General features: G+C 40.3%; 2 protein-coding genes across 9 annotated transcripts in view; one reads left to right on the forward strand and one right to left on the reverse strand.

The window, feature by feature from the left end:
* Window positions 1-27,758, forward strand: part of LOC107385259 (alpha-1,3-galactosyltransferase 2) — a 36,861-nt gene that overhangs the window by 242 nt on the left and 8,861 nt on the right. For 2 of the 3 annotated variants that reach the window (XM_054730081.2, XM_054730085.2), the window contains exon 2: window positions 20,901-21,010. The gene's annotated coding sequence lies outside the window, so the exon portion shown is untranslated. Of the gene's footprint in view, window positions 1-1,758; window positions 1,879-20,900; window positions 21,011-27,758 lie in introns of all 3 variants that reach the window. The other variant, XM_054730083.2, reaches the window with a different exon arrangement.
* si:dkey-264d12.5 (coiled-coil domain-containing protein 30) lies at window positions 1,399-26,766 on the reverse strand. Of its 6 annotated transcripts, none has more exons than XM_015959020.3 (20): window positions 26,547-26,763; window positions 21,764-21,937; window positions 21,557-21,677; window positions 20,894-21,099; window positions 19,472-19,555; window positions 19,139-19,304; window positions 18,859-18,930; window positions 18,444-18,559; window positions 13,139-13,237; window positions 12,014-12,124; window positions 9,821-9,883; window positions 9,558-9,653; window positions 9,414-9,487; window positions 9,238-9,337; window positions 8,976-9,088; window positions 8,574-8,715; window positions 3,161-3,297; window positions 2,955-3,072; window positions 2,081-2,142; window positions 1,399-1,999 (listed from the first exon to the last, which is right to left on the reverse strand). In XM_015959020.3, exons 1-20 carry the CDS (start codon window positions 26,559-26,561, stop codon window positions 1,795-1,797), a joined length of 2,274 nt encoding a protein of 757 aa, XP_015814506.3. In that variant the 5' UTR covers window positions 26,562-26,763; the 3' UTR covers window positions 1,399-1,794. The 6 variants fall into 6 exon arrangements, 4 of the variants coding, with proteins under 4 accessions (XP_015814506.3, XP_015814508.3, XP_054585993.2 ...); XR_008558934.2 differs by having other exon boundaries at window positions 1,902-1,999; window positions 2,955-3,094; window positions 26,547-26,765; XM_015959022.3 differs by lacking the exon at window positions 18,859-18,930 and having other exon boundaries at window positions 26,547-26,762.

The following is a 27,758-nucleotide window of genomic DNA, read 5'->3' on the forward strand; positions in this document are numbered from 1 at the left end:
CAGTTTTGTTCTCTGGAAAATTGACCGTCATCATTTTCCAACTTGTGTTTCAAAATGGCCAAGTTCACAACTCCCTTTGGCTGGTTTTGGGGAATGAATTCAATCATGTCTGCAAGTTAGCCTTTATTATCTAAAATAACTCAGCTGTACAGGTGCTGGTCACTAGATTAGAATATAAGGACAAGGTTGATTTATTTCAGTAATTCCATTCAAAAAGTAAAACTTGTATAGTTAAGTCATAACACACAGACTGATAAATGACTGATTAATTTTGAATGTTTATTTTGTTTAATGCTGATGTTTATAACTGACAACTAATGAAAATACCAAATTCAGTATCTCAGAAAATTACAACATCAATTAAGTAACCTGGCCTGCCAGAACAGTCCTCTGTATAATTCTGCACAGAGAAAGTAACTAACTTATTATTTCTAAAGTTCCTTGTTTTGCATTGGTCTCAACTGATTTTCTAATATTCTGAGATACCGAATTTGGGATTTACTTTTCAGTTATCATCAGCATTAAAAGAAATAAACATTTGAAATGTATCAACCTGTGTGTAATGAATGAATCTAATATACAAGTTTCTTTTTTTGAATGGAATTACTGAAAAATATCTACTTTGTCGCGATATTCTAATTTTATGACCAGCACCTATATTGTAGGCTACACAAAATACCTGAGTTGAATAATTGCTAACATTAGTTTTCCATGATCAGAAACTCTTCCCAACTAATGTCAGAAGAACAATAGAATGTCTTCCTGAAAGTTGCATGTGTGTAAGAAGTGTTTATTTAACCCTCCCACTGTCCTAATGGGTGTGACCCCGCAAGAAAAGTTGACCATTGAGCAGGATTGATGGTTTATCCCTTGGGTCCATGTGGCAGGGGTGAGGAGTGAACACCACCTCACCCCTGCCACGTGGACGTCAAGGGATAAACCATCAATCCTGCTCAATGGTCAACTTTCCTTGCGGGGTCACACCCATTAGGACAGTGGGAGGGTTAACTGTTGTTTAGGGTGTGTAGCCTTGTATCAGGAGAACTAACAATGGAAACCAGCCACTGGCTGCTGTTATGTTCATTAACCTTAAATGTTCATTAATATTTCTGTTGAGTTAACTAAAAAGTTAACTTTATGACTGATTTACCAGAAACAAAGATGAATACTGTGTTCCTACTAAGGCAGCTGTTTTGATATAATTTCTTTGCTATAATTATTGTATTCTGCTATGCAAACATCTCCTTCAATGTTCTTAATTTTTGTGTTTAAAAACATTTCAAAAACATCTTTTGCACTGAGACTTAATCTTCACCATTTAGACAAGTATTTCTGCCTGCCTACGCCGCTTTTTTGTATAAGACTTCTGTAAAGTGAAATAAAATGTACTAAAAATCACCATTTTTCTTAAATATGTTTAATACAAATAGCATTTAAATACTGTTCAACTTAGTTAAATACAAAAGCCGCAAACATGAATTCCTTTTTACTAAATTCTCATATTTAACACACACACACACACACACAGAGAATGAGGTTACCACAAAGACATTTTGTGGGAATATGTTTGGTTTGCTTTCAGAAAACATAGTGAAGCAATCTTAGCGTAGCTTGGTTTTGTCCGTAGTTTTCTGATGTTAGCTATTTTACAACTGTTTCATAATTTTACTGTTTATACTCGGAGTAAAAAATAAAGTACAGACAATTTTGTCTTGGTCCACTGATAAGATTTCTAATACTCTATTTGAATTTCTTTAGATGTGCCAGACAGTCGAGTTTTTCCGAATGAAAGGTTCAGGACGTCGTATTTTCAGTGATAACGAGAACAGACGGAGGACCTAAGAGGTCTGAGAGACTCTGATAAGGAGTCAAGTTCAGGTAACTGAGTTCTGGTGACCGACCCAACGTCTCAGAGCAAAGAGGTGATGTCAGACCTGTCTGCTGGGAGTCACAGATGTGTGTGCTGTCCAGTAAACACTGAATCCCAGCCACCATATCCCTAAAGAAAAGTGCACCAACATTTTAAATGTGTTTCTCAAACTCAAACATTCTGATAGTCTAGTACCAAGACAAAACGTACCTTAGAGGGTGAACTGGTTGAGGGGTAAATATCTGCTGATGATTAAAACATTTCTGAAGTTCCTAAAAAAATAAAAATAAAAAAGGCTTCATTTAAATTTTTTATGAAAATGCGACTATAAAGTTAAGATGACACTAGCGTCACAGATCTCAGTGTGTATGTAAGACATCAGATACTGTATAACAATTAATGACTAGAAAAATTAAAAATGAATTACAGGTCAATTTTACTTATATTTAATGTATTTGGAGCTGTCTCTAGTAGAAATGAATGCCTTGAAAGTCGTGCTCTGGGGGGAAATGCTCTGGTGCGCCTGTTGGAGGACGGAGGACTCGGCTGGAGGATATTTCCTGATATTTTGACATCTTGCATCAGACTGAATAACAGCAACACGACTCTACCACTGACTCCATTTGCTCTGCAACGCTGATGTCTTATCTCAGCAAATAACACAAGCCTGAAGGAGTTCTGCTGTGTGGTGGAGCTGCTAATGCTAACGGTCTCTGCCAGTTGAGATGATCTCTGCTGTTTGCTGGACGTTAAACCAGTTTCCTGTCGTGAGTCAAGATGAGTAACTCGGTGAATGTTAAGTGTCAGTGTGACGTAGATCTGTCAGGCTTTTCTAATCCTAGAGCTTCACCATCTGTTTTCTAGCAGAAGGTGATGCAGGAGATAGGTGTAGGAGACTATTTTCATGTTCAGCCTGCATGAAAAACTGAGTGACTGATTATAATTGGAAATATTCACTTAAAAATGGTGTTTCAGTGAAGTTGACCTTTAATATTTTGTCTGCTGCTGTTTAGGATAAGAGTTAGAATGTGGTTTATTTCTATGACCTACAGCAAGTATCTGAGAGGGTAGATGTGATGGGTACCTCAGTAGGGAGGAGAGACTGAGTGTTCTGCAGGTTACGTTCCAGGATGTTGATCTGGTCAGACATGTCCAGTATTTTATTCCCCAGTTTGTTGTTTTCTGTCTCTAAATAATCCACCCTTGAGATGACGACAATGTAAACTGGACAAGATCATTGAGGGAAAAAGGCATCAAAATAAAAAATGCATTAAACAGGATTATTCCTACCTGCTTTTGAACAAAGAAGCTGTGAAATGACTCTCTTTTGTGTTGTTCTCCGCCTCGTTGAGCTGCCATAACAGTTTTCTTCTCTCATCAAGCAGTTTCTCATTTTCCTCTGTTATACACACGACTAGCTCTCTTTCCTGGAATAAAAATTATAAACATCTTTTCATTCATATTCATTCATTAGTCATCAGCCCTGCTGAAACTGAAATCTGTAAACATTGTATACAAATCTGGACAGCTAAAGTGTCTAAACACTTGTTATTTCAGTTGGACAAGTTTAACAGTTTAATCTTTACATTTAGCAGCTTATGCTAAATTTGGTAACTGATTGCTGAAGTTGTTGAATAGCTGACGTGAAGATGAAACTAAGCTAAACTGTCAAAATGAGCTGAATGTATTTAAAGATTTAGAAGCAAAAATCACCAAGTGTAATAAAGCTCAGAATAAAGGTGAAGAATGGACAAAAACTGCTAAACAGCAGAAAACTTTAATCTTTGAACATTAATTATAAACTCGAAATTTGAATGTTAAACAGCTGTCATTTGAATGAGAATAGTTTAACGGGTACATTTTTACAATTGGCTGAACTGTGAATTTAGAACTATTTACTGATATCTGAAACTGATTAACATATGTTCAGACTTGATATGGGATGGATGAATGGTTGGATGAATGAAATAACAGATGGATTGTTGGATGGATGTTAGAAGGTTTATTGGATGATGGATGGATAGAAGCATGTATGGATTTATATGTGGATAGATGGATTCCTTAGGCCAAGCCAATCGATTTGATGTCTCGCATGTGTGGGTGTGTAAGTCCATTTAGCCAGAAGATGATTGACCTCTCTCAACCAATCAGGGAGCTGGTGGGAGGGAGTGGGGCACTTTCCCACCTTCTGACGGTCAATCAAATTTAACTTGTTTCTAGTTTTAAGTACAGATAGTTCAAAAAGATCAAAAACAGAAGTCTGTTATTGGCTCAATATTCAGCTTTTTATATTCATTCCTATGAAAAGTGATTTGTAGGTCCTTGTGTTGCCATGGTAACAGATGACAGGAGTCTGCATTGATAAAGCAATGTACAATGTCACATGACTCTTTTAAACTTCGAATAACATTTCTATTTTTACAGTATGTTGATACAGTTGTGTCTAAAATGTTATTAAATGTTGTTGCTAAGCACACTGCCATGGTAACGCAGAACACAATATCAAGTTAATACAAGAGTCCTAGGACCAAGCAGGTGTATCATATGTGTGGGTGCATATTTCCTTTTAGGCAGAAGACTATTAAACTCTCAGCTAATGAGAGAGCAGCGAAGGAGGAGGGGGCGGTTCCTGTCTTCTGACTAGTGTTAAAATGGCTGTGCTCGAGATAAGCCAGTTCTGCGCAGATTAGATCAGCGGTGACCGGCGAGCAGTGCATGCTGGTTAGATTTGTGTCTTGCTCTGACGTCATGCATACGTAGGCAACGATACCTCGTGAGATCAAGGCGGCCGCAGATTTTGTAACAAGGCGCTGCAGTTGCTCTCCCTCGGCTGCAAAACTTAGGGGATGATGGGAAACTCCTGGCTCTCACCTGATCTAAGATCTGATTGGTTCATATTTTGATCCAAACATCTGGTGATGGAACATGAAATGTTAGTTGGTCACGTGTATTCTGTAAATCATGTTATGTTGATGACAACAATATAGGCCATAAAGAGAAATGTTTTGTTTTGTCACGTTTCCTACGAGCACACTAAACCTACAGCTGATAACCTTTTACTTATTATTAATAATAATTATTATTATTACAGTCATGTCTTCATATACAATATATGATATCCACAAGCACGTGAGGATGTGTTTCAGCTGCTAACAGGCACCAGAATTAAAATTGAAAACTAAACAAGTGTGAACGCTAACGCGATATCTTCAGCCATCGTCACCCGCGAGCTACACATGCAGGAAATTGTGTCCGACTTAAACGCCGGCTTTCAGCCACTCCGCCTGCTGCTTCCGTCTGCTCTCGACTGTTTTCCAGGAGAGGCGCAGCTCAACTCGAACACGGCCATTGTCAGCTATGCTGCTAGTTTTAAGTGTAAAGAGCTCAGAAAGATAAGAAACGGCAGTATGTTATAGGCTCAATATTAGGCTTTTCACATTAATTTCAATGAGACTTGTTTGGGGATGTTCTTATGCACTTGTGTTACCATGGTAACAGATAATGCATTTAAAATTTATTACAAGATTCCTGAGACCAAGCTGGTCGGTTTGATGTGTCATGTGTGGGTGCTCAATGCCGCTTGGACAGAAAATGGTTGAACACTCTCAACCAGAGAGCAGCACGGTTTTCCCACCTTTTCCCCCGGCTGTTGGAGGCGCTCTACTCCTGTTAATGAGAGACGCCTTTAAATCGGTCCTTCAAAAGTGAAATTGGACCTGTCAAACTTCTCATCACCATTCGAAAAGTACTGCACCGATTTGAAAAATTCTAAAAGCATGGGCGGCAGAAGGCTTTGGTGGTCATGGTGTGGAGTCTTGTGTGCCTACCACAAATGTCCTCGAAGATATGAGGAGACATGTGCGTTGAACCCGTGGGGGATGTGGGGGATTCAACACCCACACTTGTCCAGCCGTTTTGCTCACCTCCACACCAGTCTGGTTTCTCGCACTCACTCTGTTTGCCTCATCTCCTTCTTCCCCTCCTCCTTCTGTTTCTCCTTGAAACCCGACATCGGCTGTCGGGTTTCAAGGAGAAACAGGAGAGGGAGGGACGGAAGAGCTCGACTGAATTCATAATTTTACATCTTAACATTAGCTGTACAAACTCTCAGTTTGATAAAGTGAAGAACAACAATTTGCAGAGGTTTATAACGGGCGCGGCGCCAGGTTCATTTTTGGGTGGGCCACGGTAATTTTGGACAGACCTTAATAAGCAGCGACTTAAGTGAAGCAGGCAGGTCGCCCTAGAAAATTTCATTTAAAAAGACGTCATAAATTTTCCCCCCGTCATTTTTATTTCTAAAATATGAAGTAAAAACTCCCAATTTAATTTTCATTCATTTCATTTATAGGCACCAGAATGCATTACCTGCACTTCTAAAATTTACCTCTCAACGTAGGACTCTTTCATAAGGATACATGCACACCAGTAGTTTTTAGTTATTCATGGGGCAAAATCTCCAACATTTTTGAAACGATTAAAATGTCAGCTCATCTGTCTGCGCATCAGTGTGCGTCGGGGTAATTCTTTCAAAACAACCAACATCCTTGAGTTTATCCGTCCAAAATAAACAGTCAAATGGAAATATCTGTAACCTGCCATTTAACTGTTTTGCCTTCTTGTGAAGATTGTTGCAAAGAGAAACCATTAAACTTGATAAACCCCAGAGCCATGCGCACTGCGTTGAACTTAGTGACTGTAAATGAGGAGGAAACAATTTAATCGGATCCGTTTCTTTTCAACATGGTTTAATGTAAAGTTTAATTCAGTACAAACTTTAGTTGCACCAATCTAACGAGACAGAGCCTGGATTTGTATTCTGAACAGTTTAAACATGTTTAAAACGGAGACATGCGTGACCCATCTTAAATTTGCACCTGCTCTGCTGTTATGGCAATCAACCTAACAAGATGAATAACATGAAATTATTTTAGGCACAGACAACATCCCCCACACTTTTGAAAATCTTGCAACGTGCCTGTGAGAACATTTCAGCTGTCTGTCGGCCACAGGTGCCTTTTTTCAAAGGGGTTTAAATGGATGAAAGCTGGTACAGTCCTCCTTCTGGGGATTGTAGCACAAAAAATGTAATACCAACAGCAAAACCGAAGACATCACTTTGAAGCTGACAAAAAGCCTAATAAATTTGACAAAATCATTAGTGTACTGTAAAAGAGGTGGTCGGTGGAAATTTGTTTCAAGATTTCATAAATCATGCATTTAACAGTGCTCAGCTGCTCAGATATCATTTCAGACCTCTGAAACATCTCATCACCATTCAAAAACTGCAGCACCTATTTGAAAAATTCAAAAAGCGGGAGCGGCAGAAGGCTTTAATGGTCATCTGTGTAAATTTTTATGTGCCTACCATGAATTGTCTAGAAGCTATGACGAGAACATTTTAGCTGTCTGAAGCCGATCGGAGGAGAAAATCTCTGTTCCTTTGACATGGGTTTCAATGAGACAGAATCAGGGTCTCTCCTAAGGTTTGTAGAGAAAGAAATGTAACACTTAAGGACAAAATGAAACCCATTCTGAAAAGCTGACAAAAATTCCTACTTTTTGAGATATAATTTGTTTCGGTACTCCAAACAGTCTGGGTGTTGGAAAGAGTTGTTTCCAGAAAATGTGAAGGTCAAAGGTTAGTGTGGAATTTTCAGTTTAGAGTGGTGAGAAACATTTTTTTCATTTTGAATATTCTCAAAGAAATGAACAATACGACCACAATGTTGAGTACATTCATGATTTATAGCTCAAAACAAAGGTATATCTGTTAGTTGTACGCCAGCGTGCGTCTCATTTCAATCGGACTTAGTTTTCTCAGGACAATGCCAGAAATGGAGCAAAGGAGGGTCATTGCTCCTATCTCTGCCCATTATAATTTTTGTGATTTTTTTTTTCTGAAAATCTCAAGCCGTACCTCAACTCCTACCTGTGATTTTAGAAAAACTGTAATATCAAAAATATTTTTAGCCCATTAATAGCTGAAAGTCTAGTGAGTTTGTTGAAATTTGAATGAAGTCTCTAGGTTAAAAAGTTAACCTATAAGAGTAAGAGTTCAAAAAAGTAATAGGATTTAGCAGAAAATTGAGCAATCCCATTCATTTCAATGGGACCAAAAATCGCAGAAAAAGCTGAATATCTCAAAGTATAAAATATTTTAATACCAAGTCATTGCAGGCATAGGCTGAACGAGCTGAACGTTTTGATACCAAAATTGTGCAAATAGTTGAAGAATTGTGGAAGTAGTTAAACGCCAAATGTACGGAAGCAGAATAATAAACTAACAGATTATGAAAAGAAACGGGATCACTATAGTTTGAATGCTTTACAGCAGGGGTAGGCAACCCTGGTCCTAGATAGTAACAGTCCTGCATGTTTTCCAGCCATGCATGAACTTGCAGCTTCTAATTGGCTGAACACACCTGATCCAGGTACAGCAGGAAAATCAAAGATAGCTGGAAAACAAGCAGGACTGCGGCTCTCTAGGACCGGGGTTGTCTACCCCTGCTTTACAGCATTCAAACAATAAACAAACCCTTATTGTAAAGTGTTACCAACGTATTAAAACAGGTTAAGTTACTTCAAATTCACCAAAAGTGAAACGGCACAGACCAGAAGTGCATTTAGATGTAATAAAATTGATCAGATTTTTTTTATCAACAAATTATGCTGAATAAAAAGGACAAAGCTGCAAATTCACCTTGGTTAATGAGTGTGAGCACAAAGACAAGTTCCTCTCTAGATTTTTTATCTTCTCGTCCCGCCGTGAGGTTTCATCATCAAACTTGTGCTCAGCTTGACAAACTTTCTCTTTGTACTTCTCCTTCATGCTGTGGTATTTACTGTAAGCAGATTCAGACAATTTCTTCAGTGTTTTTCATTGTGAATAGTTTTTTTTTGTGTATATTTTTATGACTTATTTACATAATTTGTTATATTATTAGGGTGTAAAGCTCCCATCAGATTCTGGATTTGTGTATGTTTTAAAAATATCGTTATCAGCGTAAATGTCATGATTTTGGTTAAAATAAAATAAATTATGAAAGTTGCACATTCCAGGTATTCTGCTTTGATAATTAAAACATCACCATCGGTTTGTTACCTTCGCTCTTTGTCGAGACATTTAAGAGTTTCACAGATTTCCTTCTTTAAAGACTCACACTCCTCTTGAATAGGCGACAGAGTCTTCCGCAGCTCCTGACAGCCAGAACACTCCTGCAGAAATACCAGCGCAACCAGAAATGGCTGTTTCAGTCTTTTTTCCAGGATTCAACAGACTCCGTTTCTGTTCTTTGCAGCTGATTAACAGTCTATGTAAACTACGTTTTATCATGTAAGCACTATGGTAGAACACAGGAAATTACCATTAAAGGCATGTTTTCTTCCCACAGTTGTTTCTGATGCTCCTTTGTTAACGATGTGTTTTTACTAAGCTGCCGATCTGCCTCGTTTTGCTTGTTCACCCTTCACAAACAAATATAGAATGTTATTGTCAGGCTATCGTTCGAGAAAATTAAAAGGCTTTTTTAGGCCATCCTACTTTTGATCCATGATGCAGATTTTAGCTGTGAGGTGATTCTGGTCTCTGTGGTCCACAAGCTGAAGACACCACATCTGAAAACATAAACAGGTTTCAACACTTTCAGTTCAGAATGTTTTATGTTTTCTTGTTTGATTTACTAACCTCTGACTGATTCTCAGAGCATTCTGTGTCAGTTTTCAGCTTTTCGTGTTCATCTCTGCCAGTTTCATTTCTCCGAATCAGATTTGTTTCCCTGCACTGGAAACATTCAAATTTGTTAAAACTGATTAATTTCCTGATGTGAATTGTTTACGAAGATAAACAGAAGCAAAACGTTTTTAACGAAAAGCGATGTTTGGCTTAAGCAACAGCTGGAAGGCATTTAGTGGTAGAACATGTGCAGGTTTGGGTTTGATTGAACACACGTCGGTCTGCTGCTGCTGCAGGGCTGACTTCAGCAGCTCCACCTCCTTCTGTAGAGAGTCCACCTATGGCAACATCACACAGAACAGGTTTGTGTAGTTTTTCTGAGGTTTATTACAATTGGCAAGTATTATATTAAAATTGGAAATTCAGTTGCTGCAGTGCTTTTACACAAAGAACAAAACTCATTCATGAGGGAGCTGAACTGATTTTAGTCCCACATCAAACCATCATCTCTCTTTGAATTAAAGTGTCAGATTTTGTGAGACGCCGAGATTGGAGATGTCTTAAGATCATACTGTTTGACTTCAACTTTTATAAAACAACTTAACAACTTTGTTTAAACGGTCTACTGTAGTATTAATAGATATTACAGGATATGAGTATTACAGTGGGTGGTCTTAAAGTTGTCTGCATTTATATACTACTGTAGCAATAAAACTAATGAATTATGACCAATAAGATGTGGTGATTCCATATAAATATGAAATATCAATCTGATTGTTTTGAATGTTTAATCAGAAGATTCCAGGGTTCTTTAGGGACCATAAACACACTTTGTATTAATTCAGATAGTCAGGTATATAGTTTATAAAATGAATTCAATTATTTTTCCTAAACTAATGATGCATGACAAGATATGAATGAGATGTGATGTGGTGGATGTGAGGTGTTGTGATGGAAGCTAGATGTGGCAACCGTTCTTTGTATCTGAGAGAAATTGTGAAATCTGGGTGTAAAAGAATTTGTTGTTATGAACTAGAGAGTTAGTTATTGATAAAAACCTCATCAGACACCAGTATGCAGGCTTATGATACCCTTGTATGAGTAGCTCCTGGCGGTCCAGAGGGTTGCGGTCAGAGTGGTGAGGTCACCGGATGTTGAATCCACAATACTCTGAGATTAGTAGCTTCCTCAGTGTTCAGCTTCCCCGGCCATGAGATGCAACCCAGGGTCTGCAGGTTAGGTGTCCAAGGTGTGAAGTAGCTCTGTAAAGAGCTGTTGTGTCTGTAATCACTTGCAGCGTCACAGAAAGGTTTTGACTTAAGGTCAAAGAAGATGGTTTCAAAAGAGGCTTCTTTCACGATTTGTCCGAATCGGGGGGTCAGCTGGAAACTGAATTAATCTGGAAGTAAATCCTGTTTTGATAAACTCATTATTTAGTTTCTGGCAAATCAGAATGTGCCATGTCTGGAAGGCTTTACCAAAACACTCCTCAGAAAGCCACTCCTCCTTGCAGATACAAATATGTTTTTAACACTGTGAATGAACATCTGTAACGTATTGTAATGTGTATGAGTACAAACAATGATTAACTTGTTAAATCAAACGCCTCGTGATTTTTATCTCGAGAGGCGCTATAGAAAAGATTTCTTCTTCTTCTGATATCAATGGATAATTGTAAGAACATTATTCATTTTAAATTGATTTAAGCACAGGTTATTCAAACATTTGATTTAAACATCTTGTTCATTCATCACATACGATTATTGTAAGCTTATGAGTTGTAATGGAGTCTTCACTTGTTCAGAGTAAAGAATGTGGATGTCTGGCATTCATGCAGAGAGTGTAGGACCTTGGGAGAGAATGTTACTTTGAATGTTTTGTCTTCGTGGAATGTCGACACACGCTGAACAGAACCTTCTGGTTCTGGAAGGCCAAATAGAAAGTGGATTTATGCTGTAGATGAAAGGTTATTATGCGGGTCAATGTAGATGGTGAAAATTGACTCTTTTGGACGTTACACTACATGGGTGTGCGTGTGTGTGGGAGTGAGTGTGTGTGTGTGTGTGTGTGTGTGTACAAACAGTACAGGGTGCAAATAAAACAAATTAGTTGCTGTGGCAACATTTCTCTGGACCATTTTCTCTTGGTCTCCGATTGGATTTACTTACGATTGTCTCTTTGCTCATGAGGTGTTGTGTCATGGCAGATACTTTTTCTTGTAAATTTATGCAAATTTTATTGCTCTGAACAAGTTCTGATGTTTTGTTCTGTAGAGAAAGACTGAGAGAGTGGCAAACAGACAGAAGAGCGAGAGGATAGTATAACATATTGTTCCTGGTGTCTGGTAAAACACAGTGACTATTCTTTAAATGAATGAGTACAACCCTTTAAACGGGTGTAAGCTAAAGGTCTCGTGATAAGACCGAGACTGCATGCTTCAGTATCAAACATTCTGATATTTGCATTACTTTGGTTACTTCAGCAACCTGGTTAGCTTTAGCTTGAACGGTGTGAAGTTTCTGATGCTGTTCCTGCAGAGCCGACTCCAGCTGCTCTGCCTTTATTCTTGGGTATCTAACCTGAGAAAAAAATAAAAACATTAATTTTATGGGATTCATATGGCACATATGTTCCTTTTTTTTATAGAGACAAGTTTAAACTCTGTAGATGTGTCTCAAATGCGTTCCCTGTTCCATTTAGCCACTCCCAACAAACAGCTGCACCTTTTCTTAAAGTAGCTGCACAGTCACTGTCACTCTAGAGGGTGTGTGTGTGTGGGTGGGTGGTGAGGGTGAGCAGCACCTTTTCTCACCAGTGCTTAAAGGAATATTCCAGCCGAACCGCCATAAAACACACACGCACACACACACAAAAGGACAGCGAGGGAAAACATAGGCACATTGCGTTTGCGCAGGAGTGACTAGAGCTCCACTGCTGGTTGTACATCTGTGTTTACAGAAGCAGTTTTGGGGGATGCCTTGCACCCTTTAGTGGAGGCTTGCAGCTGTGCTTAGTCAAAGTAGTCCCAAGTCTAAAATGTTGCCTGTGATTCATTTATGTTACTAATTGTTTTTCACTTGCAGTCAGTCGGATTATTTAGGTCACCAAGCAGAACTGGGATCACTACTGAGTGATTTTAAGGACGCTTTTACTCACAACGCTAGATGGATCCATTCACTTACTGTGTTTTATGCTAAGCTAAAGCAAAAGGAGTACAGCCGGGTCAGGAGACTGACTGGGCTGGTTTAAAAGTTTATTCCCACTTATCTAACTCTGGGAAATACGTCAACCGACAACATTTCATTTTTCGGCGGAATATCCCTTTAACTGGAAGAGTGGAAAAACTACAAAGAAGTGAAGAGCAAAATAAAAATAGCTAAATTCTCACACAATGGTTTAGCGTTGCACACGTGTCTGTGTCATACATGTCTGTAGAGCTGTAAAGACTTGAGCAGTATTATCTGGACTACACATAGGAGATATACAAGGAAGTACTTTGGAAGCTAGCCTCTAAATCAGTCGATGACAGTCTTCGGGTTCTGAGTAAAACACACACACACACACACTGTTTAGGTTTCATCATATAGACTAACCTCATCCGTTTCCTTGTGTGGGCGGACTTTTGTCTCCCCAGTCTGGCCCTCCTGCTGCTCAGACTTTAGCTTCTCCACCTCCTCCTGTAGAAACGCCACCTGAGACAGACACTTTCATCACAGTTCACCTTCACTGCTATAACACAACCTGTTAAATTAGTAAAAGGTAAATGGTCTTTATTTATATAGTGCTTGAGTCCTTGAACCCCCCAAAGCACTTTACAAAATTGCAGTCACACACGACGAACCACACTGTAACAAAAGCTGCCGTGGGGCCCACTGACGGAGGTGGGGCTGCTGCACTAGACGCATAAACAATTTATTTATTTTGTGTTTATTTTGTTACAAACATTTGCCAGAATCTCTAAAAAGTTACATGACCAATACATGCCAACATTTTACTGTTGGAACAAATGTGTTTTCTGTTTTTATTGCTAGTAACTTAATAAAAAACGCAGTAAAATCGCTTGATGTGACATTTATAGTATGAGGCCCAGTGGTTTAAAACACTGTGTGAAGGTCGCAGCAGTGTTTTTATTTAATTTTTTTTTCACGTGAGTAATTTATACCTATGCACATCTTTTTCCTCATGAAAAAACAGTTGTGTTTTACCACCAGTGATCTATGTCAGATGGCTGCAGCAATTACCCTCCAAAAGCTGTTTCTCCTCAGCCCGCCTAAATAAAACACGTTTGGAGCCACAGCAGTTAGAGATGAAAAAGAGACCGTTTATACATTTTGATAAACATCTACAGAAGAGTAGAAATGAAAACCGTCTGTAACAGAATTCTGAAAACAAAAATCAGAACTCTAAATTGTTTCTGTGATCAAGTCATAAATCTTTTTTTTCTTCCATCATATCTATTAAGAGAGATGTATTGGCATTTAAAAAAACACCCTTAATTTTAGATTTATTTTGCACATAGCTGTGCACATTTCCTTTAAACAAAACGAGTAAAGGAGATGGATCTTACAGCACAACCATGACTGAAAAGGAGCAGGAAGAAGCAAGTGGTGCTCGCTGCAGAACCACAAAGGCGGAGCTGCACCAGAAGGTGGAGCTGCACCAGAGTCAGCCCCGCCCATTCCAGAATCAGCCCTGCCCATTCCATCAGAGTCAGTCCAATTCCTTCCAGTTGTCAGACTTGATAGCATTCTGGAACCAAAGAGGGTGTTATAGCTAAAAAATGCAAGATTGAGGATGGAGTTGAGAAGTTAATTGAACAGTTTTTGTAAAGGTTCCATATAATTGAAAATCTAACTTTTGGAACTTTTAATCATGTTATATTGTCATTTCCTCATAAGAAGCATGCCAAAGCAATTTTTAGCCTCATTCATGCATTTTCCTCCCATCTCAGCTTCAATTTGGTCTCCTCCCCCGAAGCGGGTCTGGTCTTGGTTCTCAAATCTGGATATTCTGTGAATTTTCTGACAAATTATTTCTGAAATGACCTCTACTGAGACACCGCCGAAAAACCATACAACCCATCTCAGAGACATACTAGGAAGCACAATTAGATGTAACGCCACATGACTTATAACATATGTGGTGGTGTAGTGGTTATGGAGTCAGGTTTACATGCAGTTTTGCGCAGGTTCGCCTCCCATTACTGTAAGTTTTAGGTAGTGTACAACCTCTTTTCTTCATTTCTAGCTAAACTTGCCAGTACTATGTTTACAACAATTTACTGGCATACAGTTTAACATATAATGACTAATGTGTTTTTTTATTTATTTATTCGTTTATTTAGCCAGTGTGAGTCCATTTGTGAGCAGAGTTTCAACTAAAATGCTGTTTAGGAACGACCAAATTCAAAGAACTTTTACAGACATAAATATTTTGCTGAAAATAAACATTACAACTAAAATATAAACAAATTAAATGTTTCAGCTGGCTAAATAGATTGCTGACGACCCCACCGAGAATCGAACCAGCATCAGCTGAGGGGAAAGCAAAACTTAACTCAGACGATCTCACCACTAGACTACCAAAGCCCATTCAAAAGTCTGTAATGCTGTTATAGACCATTTCTGTTAGACTGGCTGTGGGCAGATATTCGCTGAAAGAAACCTTTTCATTTCGAGATATATTCAGTCTTTGTCATGTAGCAAGTTATATTTATCTTGTTTAATTGGAGCATAGAACATAGCATTAACGACTGTAAACTAGTAACAGCCGTAATTCATGTGGGTCAGGTCAGTTTGCGATAAAGTTGAAAACAAAAACGGAAGTCAGTGGGCTAGGCTGAGTTTGCGTGAATGGGCGGGGCTGACTCTGGTGCAGCTCCACCTTATGATGCAGCTCCGCCTTTGTGGTTCTGCAGCGAGCACCCTCTCGGAAGAAGACTAATCTTATACCTGCCCCATTCTGAAACATAAAAAACACACAAGGTGGTCCGTCGGTCAATTACCCTACGAACATCAATCAGTCAAAACTAGTATTGTATACTAACCCCTATTTTGTTTCTAATATTTGGTTTTAGACTTGAGGAATTAACATTTTTTGCAGAAAAAGATAAACATAGATTTTTTTAAAAGACCAAACTTACTGACAAACCGGTTTTTTAACCTTTGTTATATATATACCGTAAACCCTCTAATACAGGCCGGTATTCAATTAAAGGCCGGGTCTCCAATTATGGCCGGTGTCGGAGTCAGCGGAGGCAAATAATGGCCGGTCTCTTATTGTGGCCGGATGGAATGTGGTAAGCAAGTACGAGCGTCCCAGCGGCAGGGTTGTAGTCCCCAAATCAACCAGCAAGAGGCAGTAGAAGTTCACGCAAACCTTTTTTCGGCTCTTTCTTCCATGCTTTGTAACGCTACAGACACGATCCTCTATCACGCTCCTACCACACAGAGTCACGGTGTCAGTTAACCATGCTAATTCAACCCGCTCCACAGAACACACATCACCTTCCCTGTGGCTTACATAACACTCACACAACACGCAAATCAACACATAGGAACTAGCAGAACGATAGGAAACACATATAACATAATACCCAGAATGCACCTGGCTTACAACCCCAGCCAGGTCATTACACTATCAAGTTCAAAGAGAACATGCTGATTATGCTGCAGAACACTCTGGGGAGCAGCAGTAGGGGGTGTATGAACTACAGTAATCCCTCGTTTATCGCGGTAGATGCGTTCCAGACCTGGCCGCGATAGGTGAAAATCCGCGAAGTAGGGACTCCCAGCATGCCCCTCGCGGGGATTCCCTTCACGTCGCACCTACGTCACAAACCGCGGCTATAAACGGAAGTCGCCTTTCCAGCTCACCACTCAGTCATCGTTTCTTAAGATTCACGATCAGAGTTTCCAACCTACCGATCAATCCAACGAACTATCAGCTCATAGTAAGTTATCTTACTTACTTCTGGAAAGCCCGGCATTTCCGTGTCACTTCGTTGACGCTCGAACGCTCGGGGGTTTCCTAGATCAGCCGGCGTTTCACCGACGCTATCACTTCCGCGTCTGTGAAACCACGCTCCCTATTGAATTATCGTATGATCACATTCTCTGTGATCAGCAACGCGCTGTGCCGGACCGTAGGTACTGACACGCGATCGTTCATGTCGGTTCATTTCCTTTAATGTTTTCTGTCTTTTAGTTGCGCCTGATGTGTATCGCTGCTGTGGAGCGGGGCGCTTCACCTTGTCCTCCGACGCACAGATCACAGCAGGGAGCGCTCAGCTGTTTTCACGGTCGGTAGATCTGCCTCCTGAGCATGGCCACAGTAACAATCAGGTGTCGCCACCTCAAAAACTAATTTAACACGCGATGGTTCATGTCAGTTCATTTCCTTTAATGTTTTCTGTCTTTTATTCGCGCCTGATGCGTTTCGCTGCATGCTGTGGAGCGGGGCGCTGCGCGCATCACCTTGTCCTCCGACGCACTGATCACTGATACAGCCGCCAAACAGCGAGTGCTCCGCTGTTTTAGCGGTCGGTAGATCTTTTAGAACTGCAGTTCAAAGGTAACTCATGAGGTGAATATATATGAACCCAGGTAGCAGTTTTTCTTTAGGATTGAGAGGAGATGCAGGAAGATAATAAACAGGCAGGACAGAAAAATAGTCAAATAAAAACAAGTTAGTTTTTGTACCTGCTGTTGCAACAACCAGACACCATTGAAGGTCATCAGAAGTGAGGAACAGAAAATGAAATAATTATTTTAATGTTTAGAGCAGCAGGAACTCCGAGAGGCTGCAGGCGCATCAGTGAGTTTGCAGCCGCTGCGCAGGGGGAGGGGGGAGAGGGCTGAAGCAGAAACTACCGTTGTTAAAAGAAATGTGTTTAACTTTGAAAATGTGGGCGCAATTTTAACTGTCAAAAACTCCAGCGAACCATTAGTTCATTTTGCTCAAATAGAAATAGAGGCCTGCCTCTAATACTGGCCTTCCTTCCAATAAAGGCCTGGAGCTTGATGAGCTTGAGTCAAATACAGGCCCGGGCCTGTATTAGAGGATTTACGGTGTATATATATATAATCGATCACTGAGTTTAACATGCAGGTCAAATGTGGAAAATAGTCTTTTACCTCTATTTGCTGCATTAGCTGCCACCCACGGTAGAAAATAAACAGGGAAACTCAGACCTATGTCACATAAAAATTAGCATTCATGGACTCTTCCATCGTGGCTTGTAACTGGAAAGGCTGTGCAGAGCACGCCTCAGCAGCCAGAAGCTAACCATTAGCATTAGCAACTTAAAACCTGGCATAACTCCTCCTGGCTTTTGTTATTTGTGAAGATAAAACATCAGCGTTGCAAAGCAAACAGAATCAGTGTTAAAATTACGTTGCTGTTATCCAATCAGAGGTGAGATGTCAGAATATCAGGAAACAAAAATCCAAATCTCCAAGTCTGCTGCTCAGCACTGATCTGGCTCACTTCTAGCTCTTGAATGCCTCTGAACTTTTTTCCTAGCAGAGATCAACTCACGAGGCATTCGTTTATACTAGAGACCACTGCAGATTTGTTGAAAGAAACAATTGAACTTGTTTTTAAAGGATGTTGATTTTTTTAAGGAAAAAAAATATATAATAAGCCCAAAATATGCTTAATACTAATACTTTGTGTCATTCTGTTAACATTCAATACAATTCTGAAAAACCTTAAAAGCTGCTTTAAACCTGCATTATAATATCTATACTTAAAACCACGAGTTATCATTTCTAACCAAAGTTCTTAAGGGCCGTTGTGGAAGGTCCAAAGGTAGATGCAGGCGGTAGACCCCTTACAAACATGTTTAGATGAAAGGTTTTTTTTTAGAGACTACCTTTGTGCCAGCGGGTAACTTACCGTCTGCTGCACGGCATTTTTCTCAGCATCCAGGAAGCGAACCCTGTTTCTTAAAGCTCTGATCTCATGGTCTAGACGATCATTCAGCTCTTTGGTCTTCCGCAGTTCTGCCATTTCTTAAAAATGAATCAGTTACAGACGTATCAGATCCCACGTGTTCACAAACTCCACATTAATAGATTTGCATTCATTTTATTTAACTAAATGACACACTTGCAGTGAAATGTTTATTTTAGGTGGAGATCTGACTGTTTTAGGGCAAAGCTTTTGTGTGTCAGTGTGTTGCCCTTTAGTAATACAATAGTAGCGTAATTAACACTGACATCTTTAATCTGAGTTTCCAGTGAACTGTCATGCATCCCCATTTATGTTCCTCTCCACACACTTACACAGAATTCACACACAAAAAAGTCACCATATTTCTTCAAATGTTCTACTTCCTCTCTGAGGTGATCCACTTCCTGCTGTGCTGACTGCAGCTCAGGCTCTGAAACCCAAAGCTATGATTAAATTTACAAAATACTTAGTAAATAATAACTAAGTCGGTTTCTTTTGTCTCACAAGAGCTGTGAAAGACACTAATTTCATGCATGGTGTTATTGTGTCCTGTAGTAGTTTCTCCATTGATATTTGATTTGGAAACAAGAATAAAAAGAAAAAAAAATCATCTGGTTAATAACACCAGAAATTGCTACCATAGGCCTTTTGGGTGAGATGAGCAGACTCTAGCTCATCAGTCAAGCGTCGGATCTCTTTGTGGGACATGGCCAGTCTCCGGGAACTCTCCTCCACATCCCGCTCCAGGCGGGAACACTGCTTCTCCAAACTACAGGCTTGACCAGCCAAAGATGTGGCCTCAGGCTAGAAGCAGATGAACATAACAGCTGATTGATGAATCTGTCAGGCAGTAGTTTTAGACCAAGTTTTAAAAATAAAATACAAAAACAGTTACCATGTTAAAACTATTTTAACAGACCTAAGGGCTATTTTGTTAGTATTTACTGGATCATCATCAAATATATACATACAGGCATAAACGCATGCCTGCGGTGGAATCCAAATAGTCTCTTCCAGGCGTTCTGCAAATGTTGTGGTGCTCTCTTGTGGGTAGACTGTCAAACAACAATTCAAAAATACAAAAATTTTAAAAAGCAAGTAGTGCACTTTAAAGGGGCATTATGGAAGTTTGACAGCCAAAACATGTATATAAATAATACATTTCTTCTTCATACATTCTCCTGCAATGTCCTGGTCCTGTAGAATGAGCCCTGGCATTTTTACTGTGATTGCCTGTTTTTCTGTAAAATCTCAGAAAGAGTTGAATTGAGATGAGCTGCTCGGGTCGAGCAGGCTGCTTCATGCGCGTTCACGCTCAGACATTGCCCGTAGCATTTGCTATCAGTAGCTTTAGCAGCAGAGTGTGAGGTAGTGCCAACTCAGCGACTTTGTCGCTGTTCCTAACGCCTAGTGATGAACCTAGCTACATTTCTGAGGACCCTTAGCTACTTTCTTCTAGATATTTCCTGCAAATTAGCAACAAAATAGCCACTTTCGCTCTGAACCGTTTTTTGAACGTTGTTTTAGCTGTAATCAAGGATATAAATATTACAGATACAAAAAAAATCACTGACGCTATAGCTCACCGAGCTGGTTGTCGGATTCTCGTGCAGGAGACCCAGGTTTAATTCTGGGTGAGAACAGTTTTTTTTGTTTCTTTTTTACATTAATGGTATATTTTTTTACAGTAAGATGCCCAAATTTTTATTTGAGACTCTGCAAACGGCATTGAATTCACAAATATAAAAGATGTGGGTTCAACTTTCATTTTGGAACAATTTTTCAAGCAAGGGAAGGGAATGATCTGAGCATGCAGGAGGACTGACCCATCTTAAACCTTTGTCGGCTGTGCTGAAGAGAAAGGTACAGAACCAAATTATTTAATTAATTAGCTGCGCGTTCTCCTGCCCTGTGTCCTCCGTGTGAAGGTGACCCCCGTCAGCTTCAGAGCTTCGTCTCAGCTGTTATTTTCGTTAAGGCGTGTGCACGTACAGCATGCGCGCCTCGTGCACGAGCCTCCTATTGAAACTGCCGTTACGCTTTTGGCCAGAGGGGGCAATCGCGAGCATAAAAATTCAAAACTCCGTAAAGTCCCTTTAATGTATTTTAAATAAATACTTTATAAAATTGTTAAGCAGTATTTTCATAAAAACTCAAAGTAAAAATTGTACTGTTTGAAAAAACATTTAAACGTTAAATGTTCTTTATGAAGCTGAAGTCCTTCATATGTTTTTTTTTTCTTTTGTACAGTGGTCTTAAAAATTCGTAAACATTTTCCAAAGTGGTGCACATTTATGCTGCTTGTCAGTGAAGGCTCTTGAAAGAAGACTAACCTCCATAAACAACGAAATGTACACAAAAATGCCACGCAAACCAGTTGTTACTCTTCTAACCTGGCAGACAGCGGCGTTCACTGCTTGTGTCCCCGAAGAGCTTTGGAGGTTTCCATCACCTGACAACTTGGAAGGATCTTCGTTGGTTTCCAGTAAGGAATCCCTCTCCACTAGAAGGTAAGCCACCTGTTCACTGGGACTGCTGTGAATCAGCTCTGTGAGACCTTGCTGGTACAGCATCTTAGCCACCTCACTTATCTGAGCATCTATAAAAACGGAGGAACAAAATTTAAAAAAATGACTATACCGGTATTTGAAATATCTGTCAGTATGTCTGGGGCAGCAGTAGCTCAGGTGGTCGAGCGGGTTGCCTCATGATCGGAGGGTCATGGGCTCGATTCCAGCTACCGCCAGGGGTATTCTGCTGTTGTGTCCTTGGGCAAGACACTTCACCCAACTTGCCTGTGTTGCTGGTGGTCAGAGGGGCCGACGGCGCCAAATGGCAGCCTCGCCTCTGTCAGACCGCTCCAGGGTGGCTGTGGCTACAAAGTAGCTTATGATAACTGGCAGTGTGTGATTGTAAGAGTTCACACAAGCGTCTTTGAGTGTCCTAATAAAGCGCAATACAAGTTTGATCATGATGATGATGATGATGATTATTCATTATTATTATTATTATTATTATGGGGATGTCTTGTTTGGTGACACAGAAATATTTTTTACCTTGAAGTGATATCAAGTGCTGCAGCTGCTTCCTGAGCTGATCATTCTCATCTTGGATCTCTTGAGCTAAAGCATCTTTTTGCTCCGTAAAGATTCGGATCTGCCCCAGAGATTTCCGTACCTTACAGACAGAACATTACAACGTGTAATTATGCCCATCTCAACATTTCCCCTGCCATCTGAGGTCATTTAAGATTGGTAATTCACCTCGGCCATTTCTGCTAAGTGTTTTGCTCGGTTCGTTTCCAGGTCTTTTGTCACATTGCTGAGACGTTTCTTTGTGTGCTGGAGCGTGAGCCACATAAAACACAGCCAGTCCTCCTTAGAGGAGTTGGGAGCGAGACCTTCTTCACTCATCCATGAGGAGATCTGATCCAACACCTGAAATAATAATCCACATGTGATTAACATTTAACTTAAATCTAAAACCTGTGAAACCTATTGCAGAATTTAAAATTTTAACGCAATGGTTAAAACAACAACCCCACTTGTCTTTATTAAAGATAAAGTCCCATTAGTCATCACACACTGGTGAAATGTTTTCTCTGCATTTGACCCATCTCCTGGGGGGACCAGTACGCTACAGACAGGACTGCGCTCGGGGACTACTTGGTGGTTTAACCCCCAATCAAACCCCTTAATACGAGTGTAAAGCGGGGAAGCATTAAGTCCTATTTTTAAAATCTTTGGTATAACCCGACCGTGGATCTGAACCCACGATCCCCCCGTCTCAGGGATCCAATTCAATTAAAGTTTATTTATATAGCGCAAAATCACGACGAGTCATCTCAAGGCACTTAACATAATAAAACATTCCAATACAGGTTAGTCTATTAAGCCAATCAGAAAAAAGTTTCCTATATAAGGAACCCAGCAAATTGCATCAAGTCACTGACTGGTGTCAGTGACTTGATGCAATCCTCGTACTAAGCAAGCATGCAGTGACAGTGGAGAAGAAAACTCCCTTTTAACTGGAAGAAACCTCCCGAGGATCCTGGCTCAATTTAAGCAGCCATCCACCACGACTCACTGGGGATCGAGAAGACGGAGAAGACACACGCATACACAAACACACATCCACACACACACAGCATATATATCAAGTAATGTTTCTATGGTTACATTGTGATTTCTTAGTAAATATTTGGTGAGAGATAAACTTTATTGTATTTATCCTAGTGAATCTATAATTAAACGGGTAAACTAGTAGTAGCACATTCAATGTTAAAGTAAAGCGTTATCATCAGGAGAGGGAGAATGTTTAAGTGGTTAGCAGCAGTGTGCTAGACGATGGCCCCCTCCATGAGGGTACCACAGCTCAGCAGAACATCATTGTAGCTTCTTCTGGGGAGAAAAACACTTAGAGAAAAAATAAAGTTAACAGCTGAAATAGCAGTCAAAGAGCAGATTGTAGAATAAAGTAGTCAAGTGTGGAAAGTGGTCAGTGTATCCTCCAGCAGTCTAAGCCTATAGCAGCATAACTGCAGAGATAACTATGGATAACCTAGCCTTTTAGATGGAGGCATGTTGGAGGCAGGACAAGGGAGAGCCGTCTTTACCGACCGTACACTCCACCTCCCTCTAGCGACACTGACACCACTAGGTCACTGAGCTGGTTTCATTGGTTAATCACTAATGTTTTCTAGGGATGGACCTAAAAATCAGTTGATCGATGTTTTGGTCTGATATTTGAGCTTTGGGAAAGCTACCACACACACACACACACACACACACACGCACGGACGGACAGATCGATCCTGAGACCGATCAAACCTCAGTGCCCGCCTGGATTACTGCAAACAACAACCAGATCTAGTGAGCTACTGCAGCATCCCAGTCGGTCAGGAAGTTATTCTGGTAATCTACAGATGACCTTTTTTCCAGAGTTATATCACACAGCAGTAAAACTGCCAGCACATTGTTTTATTTATCTGTAGATTATTGAATTATTTCAGGACAGTATGATGAAGCACGATTTTGGTTCTGAAGACGTACAGAACCCTCCCCAGTGTTCAGATCAGCTCGTGGGTCTTTTGAGTCAAACATTCTCAAACATGTCTGCACCTTAGCTAGAAGGTGGTCGGAGTTCGGTTGAACTTCTCCGGTAATCCAATATCCATTCTCATATGCCAGAAAATAAAATCTATCTGACCGACTAGCAGAGGTTTCAGAAGCTACGTTTGACTAATGACAAGTTGTCCTCTGCTATAATGCTAATGCAGAAACACTGGAGATCTGCTACTATTCACACTAGTGTTTGTGGAGCGTTCCCAGCTGGTTTGGGCTCAGATCGTACGTGATCTTCTGTTTTGAGAGCGCTATTTAAAAACCCTGGATTATCTTAAAAATCCAACCATGAAAATCCAAAAACCTTCATCAGCTGAGGTTCACACATGCCATTCAAAGGAATTTTGCACTTGTCTGTGCCATGTTTTGGTTTAAAGCCAAACTGATCCTGTCAAGAATACTTGTTTCTAAAACTTTAGGTAAAATCCTGTTCATTGCAAATGGCCTATAATAGTCTAAACCGCTTACTTTTCCCACTTTCTCCTTAATAACAGGGCAAGCAGAATATGTAGCATGGAGTCCGGTAATATACCATGCATCATAAAAGCAGTGAAACAAAAAGCTAAAAGAAGAGCTAATCATAAACTAGCATATTTCAAATGTCCTGCAGTAATATGATCTAGTCCAGAGGCTTCATTATTAGATAATTGCTGCATGCACCTCGCTCCTCGTGATGCTTATGGGGTCATTCATATTATCCAAGTCATCCTCATACAATTCATTATTCATACAAATGAGCAACATATTATAATGCTGTCATGTTGTCAGCTACAGTAACCCCTTCAATAGCACACGGCAGAGCTATTAAGAGCTCTTTTATCCTTCCAGAACATTTTCCTGGCCATCTCATTGTTAGAAATGAATCAAATTGCATACTCAAATCTAGCATTGGTACTTTTCTTCTGTTAAAACACAGGCCTAGGTTTCCCAGCCAAGGCCAAGCCCTAAAAGTCTCATCCTGATAAGCAGTCACATATTCTTTCCAACCCCACACCATTCCTATAGAGCCTTCACGATATCATCATGCATGAAACAAAAGTCATGCCGACGCTCCGTGTTCTCACATTTTGGTATCTGGGTTAACCGAGATCTAATAGCTGTGTTTCCATTACCGGAACTTCAGGGTCATTTCTGGGAGGGGGGAAACTGACCAGAACATACGATGTCCTGGTCTTCTCAGCTGTTGTGTCTCCATTCAAAGGTCCAATCCCCATACTCGCACAATTTGCATATAACAGCCGAATTGGGACAGTGAGCATTGAGTCATTGACCACATAAATCTTTCATAAATCTTTATCCAGGACTCTAGAAGGTGCTATATCAAATACAGGGTTGTGGGGGGCTGGTGCCTATCTCCAGCAGTCATTGGCAAACAGGCGGGGTACACCCTGGACAGTTTGCCAGTCCATATCAGGGCAACACAGAGACACACAGGACAATCAACCAAGCGCACACACACACACACACACACACACACACACACACACACACACACACACACACACACACACACCTAAGGACAATTTTAAACAGACCAGTTCACCTGACAGTCATATTTTTGGACTGTGGGAGGAAGCCGGAGAGAACCCATGTGTGCACAGTGAGAACATGCAAACTTCATGCAGAAAGACCCCAGGCCAGGATTTGAACCCAGGGCCTTCTTGCTGCAAGGCAACAGTGCGAAAAACTGCGCCAGTGCACAGTCCAAATAAAAATCAGTCCTCTTAAAATGAGCTTATTTCATTTGAAAATACATGTTTTCAGAAAAGGCACTTGAGCCTTTGTTCCACCTTCTTAAAATTCCCACGCAGCAAGCCCACATCGATGCAAACTTGGGCAAATTGTAGACCAAGGGTGCAGAAGTGGCGTGGTCAACTTCTGCACTTGAGGATCGGGACACCCTACACAAAAGGCGTCCACAATAATATTAAACGTTTTACTCTGTTGAAGTGTATCCTCCATTCAAAAGATGAGAGCAGCTGTGTGATGTAAAATGTGGCGTTCAATGACAATGTAAAGCTCACCTTTTTACAGAGCTTTGGGAGACAACAAAACCCCGTAAACCTAGCTGTTGTGGGGGAATCCTGTGTTGGGAGTTTAGTAAAAGCAATTTTAAAGCAGCATAATCTGTGCTTTTTTTCTTTTGCTTCCATTCTGCTTCACAAGCAATACTTCTAATTTTACTAATGCCGGTTGTTTTGAACAGTGTCTGCTGATGTCACTTCCTTCTGAGTTACAACCAATCAGCATGAGTTAACATAAGGTTAATCTCAGCCACTGCAACAGGCCGTTCCGAGTACCTACCCCTGACCAATTACTCAGAAAGTTCTTGAAAGTGGCCCAGTAAGCGTCCGTTCAGCCAACCCCGTCAGGTGGAGACACGTGCATGCCGGGAGGTTCCTGTAAATTTACCCTGAAGTTCCAGTAGTTGAAACGCACCAATTGTCTGAAAGATCAGCTTTAAAATGAAACATAAACACAATAAGTACTGTGACTCTGAATAACTGCATTAATAAAAGTCAGTTCTCCTTCTAATATAGAATAGTAACACTGAGAATAATAAACTATAGTTATTCTGTGTAAATTGTAGTCTGATCATCCAAACTGATTGGCTTCATATATATTTTTTATCCCACAACGCAGCTAGGTTTTTGAAACTGCATTTGCGACTCTTCTGCCACGTAGTTGTGGGAGAACAGCGGTTTGGTTTGTGGAAACAGCGGTCTCCGTTACAGCCGTCTCAGACAAAAAGAGTTGCACGTTGTCGTTTGAGGATATGATGGTTTAAAATATTTTACCACAATTTCTGTCTTTTCTTTTTACATCATTCTTTAACAGGAACGCAGAGAGAAGACATTAAACGCAGTGATTTAATGAGGCTGACGAGGGTTTTCTAGCTTTAAGGGGGAGTTTAGTTCTGTACCTCTGCTTGGTCCATCTGTCCTGTGTGTAGAAACAAGTTTCGCTCGAAGCGAAAGTTCCCACCGCTTTAAGTTTTAATGAGAAAATGTCCAACACAGCCCCAGACAGTCCACTGTCCCTGGAACATGAATGGTTTCCTCCAGTAGGAACATCGCTCTAAACAGATGTTTTCTCCTCGAGCTCCGTTAGGGAACGCTGAGGGAGGCGTTCACTGAACATCCGTAAATCTGTGCGTTCTGAGAGTCGGACTCTGCACGAAAATGAAAGCTGTTATATTGGATGACACTGTGCCGTATACTCTGGTAGTAATCAGGATTACGGGAATGTTATTAAAATTCCGTGATATACTATTAGTTGTATTTTTTCCACTTCAAGCACTGCTTATGATGAGGGAAGATTCTCGCCACATAATCACTTGCTGTCCAACATAACGAGATTAGCACTTTCTGATGTCAGTCAGCCACAGACAGAAGTTGCAATCGAGGCGCGGTCCAGTGCGCACTCCGATGCAGATTAAATAGCTTCTGGTTTTGCAACAGATTATAAATCCGCGCTCGGAATCATAAACAGTTTCTTCCTACATGAATAACCCCCACCTGCTCCTGGGGGTTCTTAACAAGAGGATCCCCACGTCTGTGAAATCCATTAAGTAACCTACATCTGCACACCTGTCCGCATCCGTTTATACAGCAAATAAGGGTAAGGGTTTACAGTGTGAGATTTGGGGTTAAATTTGTGATCAATAAGGTGTGATGGTTCTATATAAATATAGAATATCACCCTGATTGATCTTTGAATGTTTAACCAGAATCATTTAGGATTATTTGCCTAATCAGGGACCATAACACACTTCGTATTAATTCAGACAGTCTAGGATATAATTAAAAATAAACTTTATTTTCTAGACTAATTATATACATGACAAGCTTGAAAAACTTAATGTGATGGTTGGAATATGACGTATGATAATGGAATGGTGTGTGATGTTTATTAGAACCTTGTATCTGGAAAAAAACTGAGTTCTGGGTGTGAAAGAATTTGGTCTGCTATAAACTAGAAGTTGGTTATTAATAAAACTACATCAGACACCAGTATGCAGGTCTACTATACCCTTGTATGAGTTGTTCCCGGCGGTCCGGATGTTTGCGGTCAGATAGGTGAGGTCACCGGACGTCGAGACCACGATCCTCAGAGATTAGTAGCTTCCTCTGAG

This window comes from Nothobranchius furzeri, chromosome 3 (assembly GCF_043380555.1).
Source record: "Nothobranchius furzeri strain GRZ-AD chromosome 3, NfurGRZ-RIMD1, whole genome shotgun sequence".
Classification (NCBI taxonomy): Eukaryota; Metazoa; Chordata; class Actinopteri; order Cyprinodontiformes; family Nothobranchiidae; genus Nothobranchius; species Nothobranchius furzeri.